The sequence below is a fragment of the Sapajus apella genome, unplaced genomic scaffold (assembly GCF_009761245.1).
Source record: "Sapajus apella isolate SASKATOON/1434 unplaced genomic scaffold, GSC_monkey_1.0 scaffold128, whole genome shotgun sequence".
In the NCBI taxonomy this organism is placed as follows: domain Eukaryota; kingdom Metazoa; phylum Chordata; class Mammalia; order Primates; family Cebidae; genus Sapajus; species Sapajus apella.
Window position 1 is genome coordinate 3,717,211 of NW_022437068.1, and position 17,411 is coordinate 3,734,621.

A 17,411-nucleotide genomic window follows, 5' to 3' on the forward strand; every position below is an offset into this window, starting at 1 on the left:
AATGACTTGCCCAGGGCCACAGAACCAGTGCCTGGTGTGGTCAAGGAGTCTCCAGGGAACCTGCTCCTCTATCAGCCTGGGTGGGTATGGTCAAGGCGACAGGGGTCTGAGCCAAATTTATCTGATGTCCCCCAGCAATGTGTGTAGCGTGGGAAGGGAAGGGCGGTCTTACTAAGATGCCATTCACCCCACCCCCTCAAGCAGGTGTCTGCCTTAGATTTGTCCTCCCTGGAGCCAGGAAGGCAACTCAATTACTTTTCAGGGGAAGATAAGCCCCAGAGGCTGATGGTGTCACAGCTGTGGCACCGCAGGGTGAGCAGTCTGAGGCCGCAGGGACCGTGAGGTCAGTAGCTGAAGAGGCTGCAGGACCAGGGTAATTTCCTTCTTAATAGCATGCATTTTCTCCTAGGTGACAAAAGGTAGACCTTGTGGAAAATGGGAAACACAGGGGCCCCTGCCACAGGAGCGTGATGCAAAGGTGGCTGGCATGCAGTGGGAAAGCAAACCCTCAGGGTCACCCCCTTCTGCGAGGGGGCAGGAAGCCGAACCCAGGCCGCCTCCACAGGCTCCCGCACTGCCCTCCACCACCCCAAATCTGCTTACTCACCAGGTGCCCAGTAAGTGCTCCTTCTTGGTCTTTTCATGCTCTTTTTGTGGGGGCTGTGTGGCCTAGTTTCTGGTGAGTTGAGTTTGTTTGTATACATTTATGGAGCACCAATTGTGTACTAGACATTTAAATAATGATCACTTATTAAGTACCCCCTGTATCCCCCTCCAGTACTGAATGCTTTAGATGAATGACCTCATATACTGGACAGACACTATTATCATTTCCATTTGATTGGGAGTGGGGAGGAATGAGCTGATGTAGGGTCCCATGACCACCACTTACTAGTTGTGTATTCCTGGGCCAGTCTAAATGCCTTAGCCTCTCTGCATGTGGCAGTCTGTAGGGTTGTAGGGCCCCACAAGGTCGTGGGGTGTCCCTTATGTTCTCCTGAGGTGCAGGATCTGAGAAGTAAAGAGACAAGACACTGGAGAACTGGTGAAGAACATCTGGACTCGGGGGGGGCCATGCCACCTGTGAGCGGAGATCAGCAGGGGCCCCAAGTGCCCAGAAGTGTTGGTATTTATTAGGTACAAGCAGGGGGCAGGGTCAAAAGTGAGGTCATCATCTATAGGCTTAGTAATGGGGCATACATAATCACGTGAGTCACAAGCGAGGGGGCCACCCCATTATGTCACCTGGGCAGAGAGGTGGGCCGTGCGCAGTAAGGGGGCCATGCCATGCTCAGTAGTAGAGGGTTGTGTACAGAAAAGGGGTCCACCCCCATTAGGTCACCGAGGCAAGGAGATGGGCTGTGTGGAAACAGGTGTCATGCGCAACATTTCTTGTCTGGGGGCTGGAGACTTCAAAGGATTTCTAATAGAAGGATACTGTAAGCCAATGCAGTGGGAGCTGACAGAATTGTGCTCTTAAGATACTTACGGGAGGATTCTTTGAGCTAGCACAGAAGCGAGAAAAGACTGACAGGGTGTACAGCCGCTGTGACTGGTCACACCCGAGGGGTTCTTCTCTCTTGGTTACTTCTCAGGCCTGAGGCCTACTTTCCACAGGAACTGGATGTAAGGTACTACAACTCCTATATCAGGAGGAGAGGCTCTTGCTCCAAGCCTGCCATACCGCGTATGCCCTTTCCGGCAGGGACGCCACCGCCTGGGTCTTCGGTTATTGTCCTGGTCTGGCTGTTTTCCCAAGTACTGCTTCTGTTCTGTGACTGCTCTAGGCATTCCTCCTACTACAAACTACTATATGGTTATACGGAAGGATTATATAAATCAGCACTAAATATGTCAGTACAGCTCTGACTACAATAAGTATATGATTTTATAGGAAGATTATATAGAACTAAGTATGATTTTATATATAAGCTAGATATAAGTAAGCAATGAGTTATACTTCAGGTACTAATTCTATAAACTAATATATGATTACATATAAAGGATTATATAAAGGAAATAGCTGAGTAATAACACTATAAACTGAGATATTCTTCAGGCACTAATTGTGCCTGGGGTCTGGACAGTTCTCCTTCCTCAGTGCCCATGGGGGGTGTTACTCACAGCAGTCTCATCTATAACATGGGGGTAATAACAATGCCTACCACATGGGTTAGGAAGATTAAATGAGGTAATATACATAAAACATATATTGAATGCACAAATATATCAGCATATAGCTCAGTAAATATCAGCTAGTATGATTTGAAAATGGGGAAACAGGCTTAGTGACTCACCAAGGTCGTGCCCAGGTTAATGTGGCTCCTGACCACCACGGCCCACTGCCGAGCTGGGAGGCTTGGTGATGGGCACTTTCACATGAGCTCACAGAGCCTGGGGCGTTTTTGTTTCTGGAGAACAGAGCCACATCCAGCTTTGGAGCTGGCTTAAAAAAGGCTTCAGGCCTGTGGGAATAGAGAGCTGGATTTCAGCAATTTGGAGCTGGGGCTGCCATAACCTGAGCCGTGTGCAGGGAGGTAGTCAGCCCCAGATTGTCCAAGGACAATAAAAAGATGGGAAGCATTTGCTGACTTGGAGAACGGTGCACTACACACGTGCATGAGTGAGGGGTGTGTGGGATAGAGCTCTGTATGTGGGGAGGGCCCTGGGGTCTTAAGGGGTGCAGTGAGGGGTGACTTTGTTTTTAGAAGCACCCAGGGAACCTGTCATCACCAGCTGGGTTCCAAAGGCACCTGAGGGGCGGTGGTACCATAATGGGAACATTGCTTGGGAGTCAAGAGGTCTGTTTTCCCCATTAGTGCTCTCATTGGGCCAGTGGTAACTATACATTTCGTGGCCCTCCTCAGCTAACCTAGGAGCTCTGGGAAGCACAGGGTGAGGCTGGGCTGTTTACCCAGAACCTGGCTGGGCACCTGGCACTAAGTAGGCACTGCATTCATTTTTGTTGAGTGAATGAATTGAAGAAATGAAGAAATGCTCAGGATGCTGGTCAAGATTCTGCCGTGGTGACCGCGGGCAAATGTGGTACATGGTAAACAGCACAGGCCCTGGAGACAGACGGACCTGGGTCTGACTACCATTGCCTCTGGGTCTTGAGTAAGTGTCTTACCCCTCTAAACCCCAGTTTCCTCACCTGTAAAATGGGACAATGATAAAAATCACTTTACATTGTCATGAGATGTATGGAAAGGGTGGAGCACAGAGCTGACACTCAGCAGGCTTCCACTATCAGCATTTGTTATCACTGTCATTGCTATGACTGCCTGCTGTTAGTGCCACTGTCTCCTCACCTGGCTACTGCACTGGATGCCCAAGTTCCTTTGCTCCCAAGTTCCCCAGGCTCTGAGGTGGACACCTAGTTGGTCCTTGGATGTGGGAGAACCATGGTGATGGTCCCTTTGGCCCCCACTTCCAATGCTCCCACTGGGTTTTCACTGCGAGATGGCTGGCAACTGCTGGCTATTCTGATCGTCCAAAGTAGATAGAAAGAGAGGGCAGGATAGAAAGAGCAAAAAGAAGGGGAGAGAGGGAAAGCCCACTCAGATGCCAACCCCACTGGCATCTGCCTTAAAGGTTCCTGTCCTTCACCTTCCAGGCTCCTCCAGAAAAGCGTGAAGAGGCTCTTGCCCCCAAAAGGCAAAGCAATCATTCACAGAGTAGAAAATGGGTAAGTCACTCCCCCTCTCTGGTCCTCAGTTTTTCTATCTGTGAAATGGAGATATAATAACTCCTTTATAAAATTCATGGGATGAATACAAATGTTAAAGGCTCAAGATAAGTAGCGATGATGTTCATCACCCCCACACATCATGTCTTTTGTGGGTATTTACAGTCATTCCCCCTGAATTCAGTGAGTGGCTGTGGCTCAGTCCCATAAATACAACACCAGTAATTGGCAATGGGTGTTTGTAAAGCCCACAGTCTTTCCCATCCATTTTCTCTTATTTGGAACAGCAAACAAAGGAATAAGCATTTCAACTTCAAGGCCATCACTCTACACTATTGTGTGGCTCCAGCCACACAAGTTCAAACCTGTGTTTTTCCCAGCTGGCCTTGGTGCTATGATCTTTCAGAGCAGACATTGCTTAGCCTCAAATCCCAAATTCAACAGTAGTGGAAAGGGCTTAGCAAAGCCTTGAGGTCTCTTTCTGTCCTCCCTTCTCCTTTGCACGGCCAAACAGCGAAGAGTAACACTGGCAGCGAATTGAATAATCTGAGCCTCCCTCACCTGCTCCTGTCCTGGGGGTTGTAGGGTATTTTGCTTTTATTGGTAATCTCAGAAACAAGATCAAATTTTTAAAAAAACATATTTTCTTTTTGCATCAAATATTGAAACGATTTATCCACTCATTTGTACCCACATTTAAATACAGATATCCCTGCCCACACCTTTGATACCACCAACTCTGCCACCTCATTCAACTCCACCACCTACGTCAGCTCAATCCACTCCATCACCTGTCCCACCTCCGTCACCTCAACTGTCTCTGCCACCTCCACCACCTGCATCACCTCCCTCAACTCCACCTCCACCACCACCACTCCTTCACCTCCTCCAGTTCCACCACCACATCCACACCATCTACCAATTCTACCACCTCCAACTCTTCCACTACCGCAAGGTATATTACATCCCTCAGCTACGCCATGATTTCCACAAATACATCCATCACCCTCTGCACCTCTCTCACCACCACCTGGACACCCTCCCCACCGACACTAGTTTCTACCACCACCTCTCCCGCCTTCACCTTCAACACCACCTCCACCTTCTCTGTTTCTGCTACTACTTACAACTTCCCCACCTCTACCACCTCCACCGTCACCTCCATCTGCATCCCTGCCACACCTCCATGAATGGACCCATAAAATGTATCAAGAGCCAAATTCAGCCACAAATTTTCTATTCGAGTCATAAGTATTTCTCCACAAAAGCCGGGAGGATTAAGGACTCTGTGGCAGCTCAGGGATGGAAAGGACTTTAAAAGGACACATTCAGTTCCTAATTTTACAGCTGGGGAAATCAGATCCGCTTCCAGCACCACCTCTGCCAAGCCAAAGCCCTCAGACTCCTCCAGGAGGCCAGGACTTCTCCCATCTCAGCGAAGTCTTTGCCCTGTGATTCCCTCTACTGGGAAGGCCTCTCCTCTGGTTGAACCCTCCCCAATGGGGGCCTCCTCTGAGCTCCCACAGGCGCCTGTGTGTTCCCATCACAGCATGAGCCTCGGGGTAGCAGAACTATCTGCCTGTGACTGTGTGGACGAGCAGACTGGGAACTACTGGAGGGTGGAGGCTTGGTCTACTGGTCGCCCAGTACCAGGCAGGTACTGTGAGAGGCTGTGTGGTGTGTGCTGAGTGTATAAGGAAAGAAGGATCCTCATCAACTGGGTCTCCCTTCCAATGTCACCTCCTCAGGGAGGCCTTCCTTGACTACCCATTCTTTACTCTGGTGGTTCTCAAACCTGGAGGGTATGATAAAACACCGGGTTTCTAATTCACTGAGGCTGCGCGGTGCCCTCTGAGAGCCACTGCTCTGCCCCATTGCCCTGGTTTCCCTCCCTCGATTTGAAATGGTGTCTCTAGCGACTTCCTCCCGTCTAAGCTCCATGAGGGCAAGAATTTGGGGCTGTCTGTTCCGCGCTCAGCGCCAAGGCTGGAGCGGGACTGAACGAATGCCCAGCGTTAAAAATAAAGGGATAGATGGTTTGCTGGGCGAAGGAGCCAGGTACACCCCAGAAGCCCAACTCGCTGAGTTCTCGTCCCTCGAACCCTCAGCGCCTCCCGCGTTGCCCACGGCCACGGCCCCTTTAAATGTGCGCAGGGACGCCCGGACCCTCAGCTCCCTGGATCCCTGACAGAGCAGGAAAAAAAAAATCCTTCCTCTTCGGGAGCGGAGGAAATGTCTAGGAGGGGGCGGAGGCGCGGCTGCAGCGCAGGCAGAGGCGCAGGCGGAGACGCGGCGGCCAGAACGCAGTGCGCCCGCAGCCCGGAGCGAACGCGACGCCCAGCGCAGCCCTAGCCGCCGCCCCCGCGCTCGCGCCTCCTCCCCCTCCCCCGGCCGCCCCAGCCCTGCGGCCCCGCCCCGGAGGCTCGCGCCCCGCGTCCCCACTGCCCTGCGCGCCGCGCGGAGTTCGAGGCGCGCCGGGGGCCGGGCGGGCGCCAGCGGGTGCGGGCCCCGCGGGGCGGCCGCGGAGGGAGGTGGCGTGCGGAATCGCGCTGGGACCCGCGGACGGACCGACGTGCCGACGGCGGCCCGGGCCCAGCGCGCTGAAGATGAACAGAGCAGGTAGGAGGCCCCACGACCTCCGGCGCCGGGGCACACGCGCGAGGGGCTCCGGCCGGGCGTTCCAAGTTGGAGCTCTCGGGCGCCCGGGCTAGCTGCGCGAAACCCCCCGACTGACCTTCCGTGCTGCTCGGCCTCGGCCAAAGCATGCGCGGCGCCGATGTCCACCCGCCGAGTGGCTCAGAATCGGGGCCCCCCGTCCGAAGCGTCCCGCCTCAGGGACCCACTTGGCGAGGCCACGCCCTGGCCGTGCGCGCCAGTATCCCATTCCCACGGCGGTCCCCGGAGTGAGGGTTCCTTCCCCTACGAAGAAAGACTCCCTTTCGCAAAAGCGACTTGGTTGGACCCCCGCAACCCTTTGCCGTCCATTCCCCAGCGTCCCGAACCAGTCCTTGCTGGCCTCTCAAGGGCCACACTATACCCACGGGGCAGTCTGGGGCTCTCTTCGACTCCGGGGCCCATTCTCAGTTATTCAGTACCGGCACGCCGGTACTAGGATTCCTATTCCCTTCTTTCCCCCTAGACCCCGAGGTTTGGAGCTCATTCTCCAGGTGAGACTAAAAAGCCCCAAATTAATCCCCTGTAACGCACCGCTCCCTCGCGGCGCCCTGGCCTCCATTGTGCCTCCCTTAGGGGACTCAACGCCCGTGGGACGTTCGTCGCCGCCGCGCTGAGCCGCTCCTGATTCCCCCACCCCCAGTCCGTCGCTTTCCTGCTCTATGAATTTGACTACCCCAGCTCATCCTTGCAGTTCAGAGATTCCGTGAAATCAAAATGTGTTTGAAATCTCAGGAATCCCCCCAGAGTTGTGCCATTTAACGGATTTAGAAAGTGAGACTCGGAGATGGGCGGTGCCTGGAACTCAGTCCTCGGGATTCCCAACTCCATCTACGGGGAGGGCAGAAAGTTCCCTTAAGATGAGAGTTTGTAGGGAACAGCCCCAGCTAACTTCATCTGCTTGCCAAGAAGCCATCGCCACTCTGTTTTCTTTTTCTCACAGAATTTAGTAGAAGGCAGCCCCCTCCCCGACCAACACCCTTGTCCAAAGCCATGCTCCAAAACACATATCCCTAAAGAAACAGGAAGCCACCATTTTGGCTGTCTTGGAACCATATCCTGCTAGGGTGTGTGTGTGTGTGTGTGTGTGTGTGTTTGTGTGTGTGTGTGTGTGTGTGTGTGTCTGTAGGATTTTTTTTTTTCTTTTAAAAATATTTTTAATGAAAAAAAGTCATTGTTTTAGCAGTGAGTTGCCAGCTGGGCAGTTCAGACAGTCTGAGAGTGTGGCAGCTGGCTCCGGTGTCCAGGCCCTGTTACTGCTGGGCATATAGGCACCTGGGCAGTTAGTGAGTGTGGGTCACAGAATTGGGGAGCAGGATCGGGGGTGCCACTTTGCGGGAGTGGAAGAAGCTGGAATAGAGCTTCTTGAACCCGGAGCCCAGCCATTCACTGCCTGGAAAGGGGGTTGCCTCCTGCCTGTGCTGGCGTGGCCTGAAGAGAACCAGGCTAGCTTTTCCTACACTCCTAATAAAACCCGCTTTATAACAATGGTGAGAGCGATTCCAGTTTTCCCACGTTTTCCTGCATGAGGCTTGGGCAGACCCTCCCTTCTCTGAGAATCTGGGGGATGGAGTGAATCAGGATAAGCTTAGAGGCAGGTTTGGTCCCAGGAAATCTTAGCCGTTGTCACTCTTGGGTTCAGCCTTCCTGTAATTTGTCTCCAGTGTAAACCTGGTTCCTTTTTCAATGTGATGATAATGATACGAGCCTCACATTCAGACCATGCACCATGGTTAAATAGAATAAAACATGTAAGGTGCCTAGAAAGAATGGTGTCTGTCACATAGCAACTAGTAAATACCAGCTAATATTGATTGGGTACTTACTATGAATCGGTATTGCTTTTAGGTGTTTTACTTCTATCAGTTTATTTAGTTTTCACAGTCACCTTATGAGATGAGTACCATTGCTATTCCCATTTTATAGGTGGGAAAATTGAAATGCAGAGATTTTATGCAAGATAATTACTCTTGCAACCTATGGTTATGATTTTATGGTCACCAGCTTATTGAAGATTGAATTGAAAGACAAGCTTGAAGCGCAGACTGTCCAGCCTGAGAGCCGGCTTTTTTTATTCAGTGCTTAACACATAGTAGGGGTGTGGGAAATGTTTGTCAACTGGGAGCTACTTCGTTAGGCATCATGTCTGCTATTTTCCTGAACTACTCAACAGCCCTATGAAAAAAAGGAGGTATTTCGTCATTTTACCAAAAAGGAAACTGAGGCTCAGAGAGGCAAAATGATGTACGGCAGAGCTGGTAGGGGAGCCCAGCCTCCCTGGGCCTGAGCATGCTCTCTCCATGCTGGCCCTTGCTGCCTTCCCAGTAATGCCCTGTCGTGGATCACTGGACCAGCCTAACAGCAGCCTAATTAGAAATCATCAGGCTTGGCCTGGACATTCCAGCAGGCACCGAGGAATGAAAGGTAAATTAAGATGTAATTGGAAGGTGAAATTGGAGGATAATTACTCTTGCAACATATGGTTATGAGAGTTCCAGGGGGAGTATAGTGAACTGCAGCTGAAACAGACTTGGGAACTGAAGACGGGATGGCAGAAGATGTCTTAAGAAGAGCCAGAAGTTCAGAAGGCTGTAGTCGGCCAGAGCAAACCAGACTGACTGGTCTGTCCCCTCACTCTACACATGGGGAAACTGAGGCCCAGAAAGGGGAAGGGACTTGCCCAAGATCACACCTCCAGTTAAGACAGAGCCAGGAGTGAAGATCAGGGCTCCTGGCTCCCCATCCAGTGCTCCTCCCAGTACCCCTGCCAATTGAACTTCTATGTAGCCAACAAAGGAGCAGCAAGCACGAACGTGTGAGTGACAGATATTTAATTAAAATAGAGAGAAAATATAAACTGGTACCAGGGGGCTGGCTGGGGATGATTTCTATCACTAGAAGCTGTTAAAAATCTCTTCCTCCTGTCATTGTGGTTCCCCCACCCCCTAGTTAACCCTTGGCATCTTGGCTCAAAGGGTGTTTGGAGTTTGAGTTGCTCTCAGGCAGGGCAAATGGCCGGGAAGCCCTGGGCATTAGTAACTCAGCATGGGGAGGGAATGACCCCCAGGCTCTGTGTCACAAGGAAAGAGAAGGTTCACACCATAGCCTTCTCCAGAGGAACTCAAGAGAGCCCAGAGGGTCCACCAGCCACATCCCTGCTGGGTTCTGGACAGTGAATCCAGAGGAGGAAACCCTAGCTCTGATTTAGCCTACAATTTCCCCCTACCATATCCTAAAGCTCCCTGGATTGCTCTATCCAAGTGGAGCCTGTTTTTCAATTGTGAAAATCCTCCTGTCCTACAACCTGCACTCAGTGCTCTCTCTTTCCTGAGTCTTCTCTAGGCAGAATTGCCCTTAGACCCAGATAACGTGGTGCTGAGGTCAGGGACTCAATCTGGCTCCCTTTTGTGAGACAGGTGGGTAGGAGGGAGCAGAGCTGGATGCTCTGACACTCTTGATTTGTTTGCACCCTCCTCATCTCTGCTGGCTGGGGCCCCCAGAGCTCCCTCCTTGGCCCTGCCCTTTTCTCTGTCCACACTCATGCCCCTGGTGATCTCACCAGGCTTCTGCCTTAAATTCCATCTGTATGATGGTGACTTCCAGCCAGACCTCTCTTCAGAAGCCAGAGCCTGATTGACATCTCCAGCTGCTTGACACCTCCACCGAGGTGTGTAATAGGTGACTGGAGTTTGACCAGTGCAAACTGAAATTCTGGCTTTCCCTCCCCAGCACCTGCAGTCTTTCCCGTGCCAGTTGGCAGACTTCACCTTTCTAGTTGCACAGACTCAAAAGGATGACCTTGGTGTCATCCTTGACTTTTCTCTTTCTTTTACACCCCACATTCACATGGTCAGCAGACCCCCTCAGCTCTCCATTCCTGTTCAGAATCTGACCTCTTTTTCACCTCAGCCTGGTCCAAGCCTCCATCATCTCTTGCTTGGAGAATTGCAGGAGCCTCCTCATTGGTCTCCCTGCTTCCTTCCTCACGGTTCCAGTTTATTTCAACACGTTAGCCAGAGTGTGCATGTGCTTCTGCTCAAACCCCTGCATCACTCTGTGTCACATCACTCTGAGTCAAAGCCTGAGTCCTGCCATGGTCTACAAGGCCCTGCATAATCTGCCCCCTTCTGTGATTTTTCTGGCCTCGTCTGCTTCTCCTGCTGGATCATGCACTCCACTCTGGCTATGCTGGCCTCTTTGCTGTATCTTGGACGCCAAGTGAGCCCTGGCTTTCCTCACCACTTTCATGTCTTCGCTCACATGTCCTCTCAGTGAAGCCTATTCTGGTCACTCTATTTAAAATTGGGAAAAAAAGAAAAAGTTACTCCTAATCATTTTCCGTAGACTTTATCATTATCTAGCATACGACATGTAATGTGCTTACCCTTTTTCTTGCATATTGCCCTCCATCTCTCAATACAAGGTCTCCGAGTCTGGGGGCTTTGCTACACTTGTTGATGCATCTGAAGAATCTAGATGAGGACCTGGCACATAGTTGGTGCTCAATAAATATGTATTTAGTGGAATTAGACTACGAGAAGTTGGATGGGAGCAAATTAAAGCTAGTTGTTCACTTTCTGGTCAGTTAGTACTTCTGAGTCCTGGACCCAGCCTTAACATACAGTTCTTACTTGCCCAGCTGTTTCTGGTCACCCTGGCCTTAGTTTCCCTACATTTTACCCTTCTCTGCCTCACTAGATGCTGGGACCCCCGAGTCTCCATCATAGAAGAAACACTCTATGGCAAAAAGGTGAGAGCAGAGGGTCAGATGACAAGACCAGGAAATAGGAAATGCAGGCTCTACCAGGGCCCTGCTCTGGACTCACTGGGTAGCCCCACACCGGTCACTCACCCGCTCAGTGCCTCAGTTTCCTCATCCTTCAGTGAGGGTCAGATGAAGCCTTTCTGGTTCTGGCTTGCCTTGATCTCAGAGGGGATGTGGCTGAAGCACTCTGTGCCTGGGGCTGGGGGCACAGGACAGGCACTGAGTGCTTGCCATTCCCAGAGGCTCCTGTGGGAAAGGCATTTTCATGCATGATCATGCCTCAGACACCCACCATAACCTTTCCCTAGGAGACAGTGCCTGCAGATCAATAGCTTGATTGGGTGAAGAATGGGGTGGGAGGGGGGTGATGTAGCCAAGGTGATGGTCATTTTTCATGGCCTGCCTGTCCCTTTGTCGCATCTCATGGCACCCATGTGAAATGCCCATCTGTTAGGGATGAGAAATGAGAGTCCCACCCCCAAAGAATAATTTTGTGTCAATGCCTGCCACCTGATGTTGAGAGTGTGAAGCTCATATTACGTAGTGTATGAGTGTAGAGCAAGACTTCAGCCAAGGGAAGATCTGGGGTAGGCAAAGATGGACTTTGTCTGAACAACAGCTACTATTTATTGAGTATTTCTACATGAAGGCCCACTATTGAGCCTTTTTGACATATAGGCTTTAATTTTTAAAACAGCCCATTGAGGTTAGGTGCTGTTTCACACCCATTTCACAGATGAAGAAACTGAGGGTGAGTTTCATAGCTGATAAGTAGCAAAGTCAGGATTTGACTTAGATCAGCCGGCTCCAAAGGCTATCTCTGTTACCTCATACTGACTGAGGTAATAGCTGACACTTACCTTTTTAAGCTCCAATTTTTTGTTTTTTCACTAATTTGGATAGATATTTTTCTAAAATAGGATACCACTTGACTGTGTATGGGAGTTTGATAGTCACTTATTATTTCCAGAAGATTCTGGGTTATTGTATGGATGTCAGTGGCTGGCCTGGGCATTGATATGAATGAAATGGTGTGGATTAGGGGTTTGATGCAGTGGCTGTTTTAATCTTTTTTTTTTTTTTTGAGACGGAGTTTCGCTCTTGTTACCCAGGCTGGAGTGCAATGGCACGATCTCGGCTCACCGCAACCTCCGCCTCCTGGGTTCAGGCAATTCTCCTGCCTCAGCCTCCTGAGTAGCTGGGATTACAGGCACGCGCCACCATGCCCAGCTAATTTTTCGTATTTTTGGTAGTGACGGGGTTTCACCATGTTGACCAGGATGGTCTCGATCTCTTGACCTTGTGATCCACCCGTCTCGGCCTCCCAAAGTGCTGGAATTACAGGCGTGAGCCACCGCACCCGGCCGGCTGTTTTAATCTTTAAACTCATTGGCACTGATACCAACTTTGGCTTCAGAAATACTGAAATTGAGGTGCCAGTGGGACAGTCCCATGGAGCTGTCTAAAACCAGTTAGAGCTGTGCCGGACAGTGCCATAGTCACCAGCCACATGTGGCTACTGAGCACATAAAATGTAGCTAGTCTGAATTGAGATGTGCTGCGGCAAATGTAAAATGCATATTAGATTTGGAAGACTTAGTATGAAAAAAGAATGCCAAACACCTCATTAATACATTTTGTATATTGATTACATATTGAAATGATAATATTTGGATATATTGAGTCCAATAAAATAAATTGTTAAAATTACCTTACCCATTTTTTTTTTTTGAGATGGAGTTTTGATCTTGTCCCCCAGGTTGGAGTGCAATGGCTCAATCTGGATTCATTGCAGCCGCCTTCCAGGTTCAAGTTATTTGCCTTCCACAGCCTTCCGAGTAGCTGGGACTACAGGCCCCTGCCAGCACACCTGGCTAATTTTTGTGTTTTTAGTAGAGATAATGTTTCACCATGTTGGGCAGGCTGGTCTCGAGCTCCCAACCTCAAGTGATCTGCACACCTCAGCCTCTGAAAGTGCTGGGATTGCAGGTGCGAGCCACCACATTCAGCCTTACCCATTTTTTTTTAATGTGCCTATGAGAAATTAAAAATTACCTATGTAGTGATATATGTGGCTCACATACCCTAGGGACAGCCCTGGATTAGAGATGCTTCAGGGACATAACTGGGCTTAACATGCATGGGAAGAGAAGAGTTCGCTGGCAGAGACCTCCGGGCAGTCTGTTTCATCTTCCCTCCCATCAGGAGCCAGGCTGTTGTTTTGAGCCACTTGTGTCGTACCCAAGCCTTAGTGGGGATGGAGCTGGGAGATGAGACCATGCTGAAAGGGAAACATGGGAGTTCTAATCCATGAGTGGTGGGGATCCAGGCAGTGCTTTTGAAGCAGAGATGTTTGGATGGAGATGGGTTCTATGCCCACAGTATTCAAGGGAGGGGGCCAGGTAGGTGGCAGGGAACCCAGGGAGGAGGCATGAGCAATCTTGTGGCAGAGAGATGCTGAGCTCGAAATTTGGCAACCACTCATTGGACCGTTCCCCTTCTCTAGATCCTTCCCATTCTGCAAATCTTAGCTGAAATGTCACCTTCTTCAAGAGGTCTTCCCTGGCCATAGCAGCCCACACTTCTCTAATTCCTTTTGCATTGTAGTCTGCACCACATCTTTTATTCTGCCACAGTCAGTAGGTCTTCCACATCCACAGGTAAAAGACTTTTTGCAGATATCCATGTTGGCAAGTACCATATAATTTCTCCCATGAAGTCTGGGTGTAGGCCTGGCTGGACACAGTCCTCAAGCATGCAGATTCCCCATGTGACCTCCAGCAGAAGCACACATCACTGTTTCAAACCTTTGGTGTGTCATTCATGAAGGGAAGAGATGTCAGCTATTCAGTCATAATGTTCCAAGGGTCCCCAGCTCTACCTCCAGTTGTTCTAACTCATCTGTGAGTTCTCAGCAGAGGCTGTCTTCTCTGCTTGACGCTAGGAGACCCTGTTGTCTGCAGTGTAGCTAGTAGGTACCCAATGGAGTAGGTATAGAAGGGGGAATGGAAGCTCCATGAGGGCAGCAGGGAGGGTGGCGGCAGGTTCAGCCTTTTCTCATGGTTGCTGGCTCACAACAAGTGTTTACCAGTAGCTGTTGGATGAATGAATGCACTGACCTGGAGACTTCATTTGAGGAGTGCAGGATTTCATTTGGTTGATTTTTGTTAGTTGGGCTACATGTAGAAGAAAGGTCTATTCACTTTGTTTACAGAATGAATCTTCAGTGGAAAATCAAGGGGTTTTAAGGATTCTGGTGGAGGATATAAGCCTAACATAAAGCAGAGGAGCTGAGCTTCACATGGGCAGAGGGAACCATCTGCAGCTCCCCTGCCCGTGGTGTGTAGGAGACTCTGAATGGAAATAAAGTTAATTGTACTTTTTCTCTTTTCTCCATTTTTGTCCTCTAGATTCGCCGAAACCACCTGTTGCTCCTAAACCAAAGACTACCAGTCCACTAACGCCAGTGACCGCACCCAAATTCCCTTCCTCACCCAGGCCTGATAGTCTTCACAGTCCAAACTCCATGTTCAGGGGTCCGAAGCCCCCCATTGCTCCCAAGCCCAGGCTGGCTGCCCCAAATGAGTGGAGAGCCAGTGTGTACCTGAATGACAGCTTGAACAAATGCAGCAATGGGCGGCTGCTCTGTGTAGACAGGGGGCTTGACGAGGGGCCCCGGTCCATCCCGAAGTGCTCTGAGTTGGAGACAGATGAGGATTACATTGTGGTCCCCAGGGCTCTGCTGAGGGAAGACGAACCCACGGATGTGGGCAGTGTGGGGAACGCAGCCCTGGTGTCTCCAGAGGCCTCTGGGGAAGAGGAAGAGGACCATGAGGAGGGAGGCGAGGCATGTGTCATGGATGGGATGGGAGCTGGAGAGGACTCGGCAGCCCCCGCTGCCCCGGCTGCAGGAGCACTGAGCAGGGAGGGTGAGGAAGGCACAGACCTTCCTCTTGAGGGCAAAGGGGAGGGCTATGCTGATGAGCCAGGGTCACAGGAGCAGGTGTCCAGAAGTGAGGAGGAAGAGAAACTGGTGCAGCCACACAGGGAGTGCAGCCTGGAGGATGGTGGGCCTTGGGCTGGAGAGGGGGTCTTCCAGAGTGACCTCCTCCTGCCTCATGACCATGGAGAGGAGCACGAGTCCCCCACCACCCCTGGGGAGGCAGAGGAGGATGGTGAGGAAGGCTGTGCCAGCGCAGACCCAGCGGGCGCAGATGAGGGTGCAGGTCCTGACAGCCCCACCGAGGACATGGGACAGGATACTGAGGATGCCAGTGAGGAGCCCCCTCAGAAGGAGGAGCCTGCCACAGGGGTCCAGGAGGCAGAGATGGCCATGGACTGCCCTGAGCTTCTTGAGGAGGGATGCGAAAAGGCCATGGGCATCACAGGTGGGGAACAGGTTGACCTTGATGAACCACCTGACCATGAGGAGAAAACCAGCGAAGAAGTGGCAGCCGCCACCCTGGAGGACCGCACACAGGATGAGCCTGCCGAGGAGAGCTGCCAGATCGTCCCTTTTGAGAATGACTGCATGGAGGACTTTGTGACTTCCCTCACAGGAAGTCCCTACGAGTTCTTTCCAACTGAGAGCACCTCTTTTTGCAGCGAGAGCTGTTCTCTTTCTGAGTCAGCGAAAGGCTTAGAATCAGAGCAGGCACCAAAGTTGGGGCTATGTGCAGAGGAGGACCCTGTGGCAGGGGCATTGTGTGGCCAGTGTGGTTCCCTGCAGGGTGGAGGAGCAGAGGGTCTCGCAGCCCCTGATGTGGTGGTCATGTCAGAGGAGGAGGCGTTGGATGATGCATTGGCCAACCCTTATGTGATGGGAGCGAACCTGCCGGGTCGGGCGGCCCCTGGAGAAGGAGGGCAGGCTGCATCGGACACCCTGGGTGGTTATGGCTCAAAAGAAGAAATGAACTGTGAGGCAGAAGGTGGCCTGGTCCCCGGGGACAGGAAGAACACCAGCACGAGGGCCCGGCCCCACTCTGGGAAAGTGGCCGGCTATGTCCCAGAAACTGTCCCTGAAGAAACCGGACCTGAGGCAGGCCCGTCAGCCCCCGGCACTGGAGGTATCACAGAGGATGCAGGAAAGACGCTTTTGTCGTTGGAGGGGAAGCCCCTAGAAGTCAGCAGGGCCTTGCCAGCAAAGCCCAGGGCCTTCACTTTATACCCTCGGTCATTCTCTGTGGAAGGCCGAGAGATCCCGGTCTCCGTGTACCAGGAGACTGAGGGGCCAGGTTTAGACGACCACAGGATAAAGAGGAAAGAGGACAACCTCTCTCTGTCATGTGTGATTGGCTCCTCTGGGAGCTTCTCCCAGAGAAACCACCTTCCATCCAGCGGCACCTCCACACCTTCTTCCATGGTCGACATCCCACCCCCTTTTGACCTGGCCTGCATCACCAAGAAGCCCATCACAAAGAGCTCTCCCTCGCTCCTGATCGAGAGCGACTCCCCGGACAAGTACAAGAAGAAGAAGTCATCCTTTAAGCGGTTCTTGGCGCTGACGTTTAAGAAGAAGACGGAGAACAAGTTGCACATGGATGTGAACGTGTCTTCCTCTAGGTCCTCTTCAGAATCCAGCTACCACGGGCCTTCCAGGATTCTGGAAGTTGACCGGAGAAGCCTCAGTAACTCCCCTCAGCTTAAGTCTCGGACTGGAAAGCTCCGGGCTTCTGAATCCCCCTCTTCCCTCATCTTTTATAGAGATGGCAAGAGAAAAGGCGTCCCCTTCAGCAGGACAGTGTCCAGAGTGGAGTCCTTCGAAGACCGCTCCCGGCCACCCTTCCTGCCCTTGCCACTGACCAAGCCACGGTCCATCTCCTTCCCCAGCGCTGACACTTCGGACTATGAGAACATTCCAGCCATGAACTCGGACTATGAGAATATCCAGATTCCGCCCCAGAGGCCTGTCAGGGCTGGTGCGTTCACGAAGCTGTTTGAAGATCAGAGCAGAGCCCTGTCCACAGCAAATGAAAACGATGGCTACGTGGACATGAGCAGCTTCAATGCCTTTGAGAGCAAACAGCAGAGCACAGACCAGGATGCGGAAAGGTACCTTACGTTCTATTCCTTTTTGGTTTGGCAGCTGTAACCATCCGAGAGGCAGCATGGGTGTGGGGGACAGGTGGACTTCCTTGCAGCCTCAGGCTCTGTTTCTTACTAGCTGTGTTGACTAGGGGTGAGTGGCTTTACATCTCTGAGCCTTAGTTACTTCATCTGTGAAATGGGTCTCATGCTACCTCACAGCAGAGGGTTTAAGAAAATCAGAGTAGATATTCTATATGA

At 51.5% G+C, this 17,411-nt stretch overlaps 1 protein-coding gene across 3 annotated transcripts in view; it reads left to right on the plus strand.

Moving 5' to 3' along the window:
* Nucleotides 1-6,198: 6,198 nt before the first annotated feature.
* Nucleotides 6,199-17,411, plus strand: part of FGD5 (FYVE, RhoGEF and PH domain containing 5) — a 126,389-nt gene continuing 115,176 nt past the window's right edge. For all 3 annotated transcript variants that reach the window (XR_004264034.1, XM_032262342.1, XM_032262343.1), the window contains exons 1-2: nucleotides 6,199-6,307; nucleotides 14,537-17,177. Coding sequence is in view for 2 of the 3 variants with exons in the window: in XM_032262342.1 (XP_032118233.1) it covers nucleotides 6,295-6,307; nucleotides 14,537-17,177 (2,654 nt within the window). In the remaining variant the exon portion in view is untranslated. The remainder of the gene's footprint in view (nucleotides 6,308-14,536; nucleotides 17,178-17,411) is intronic.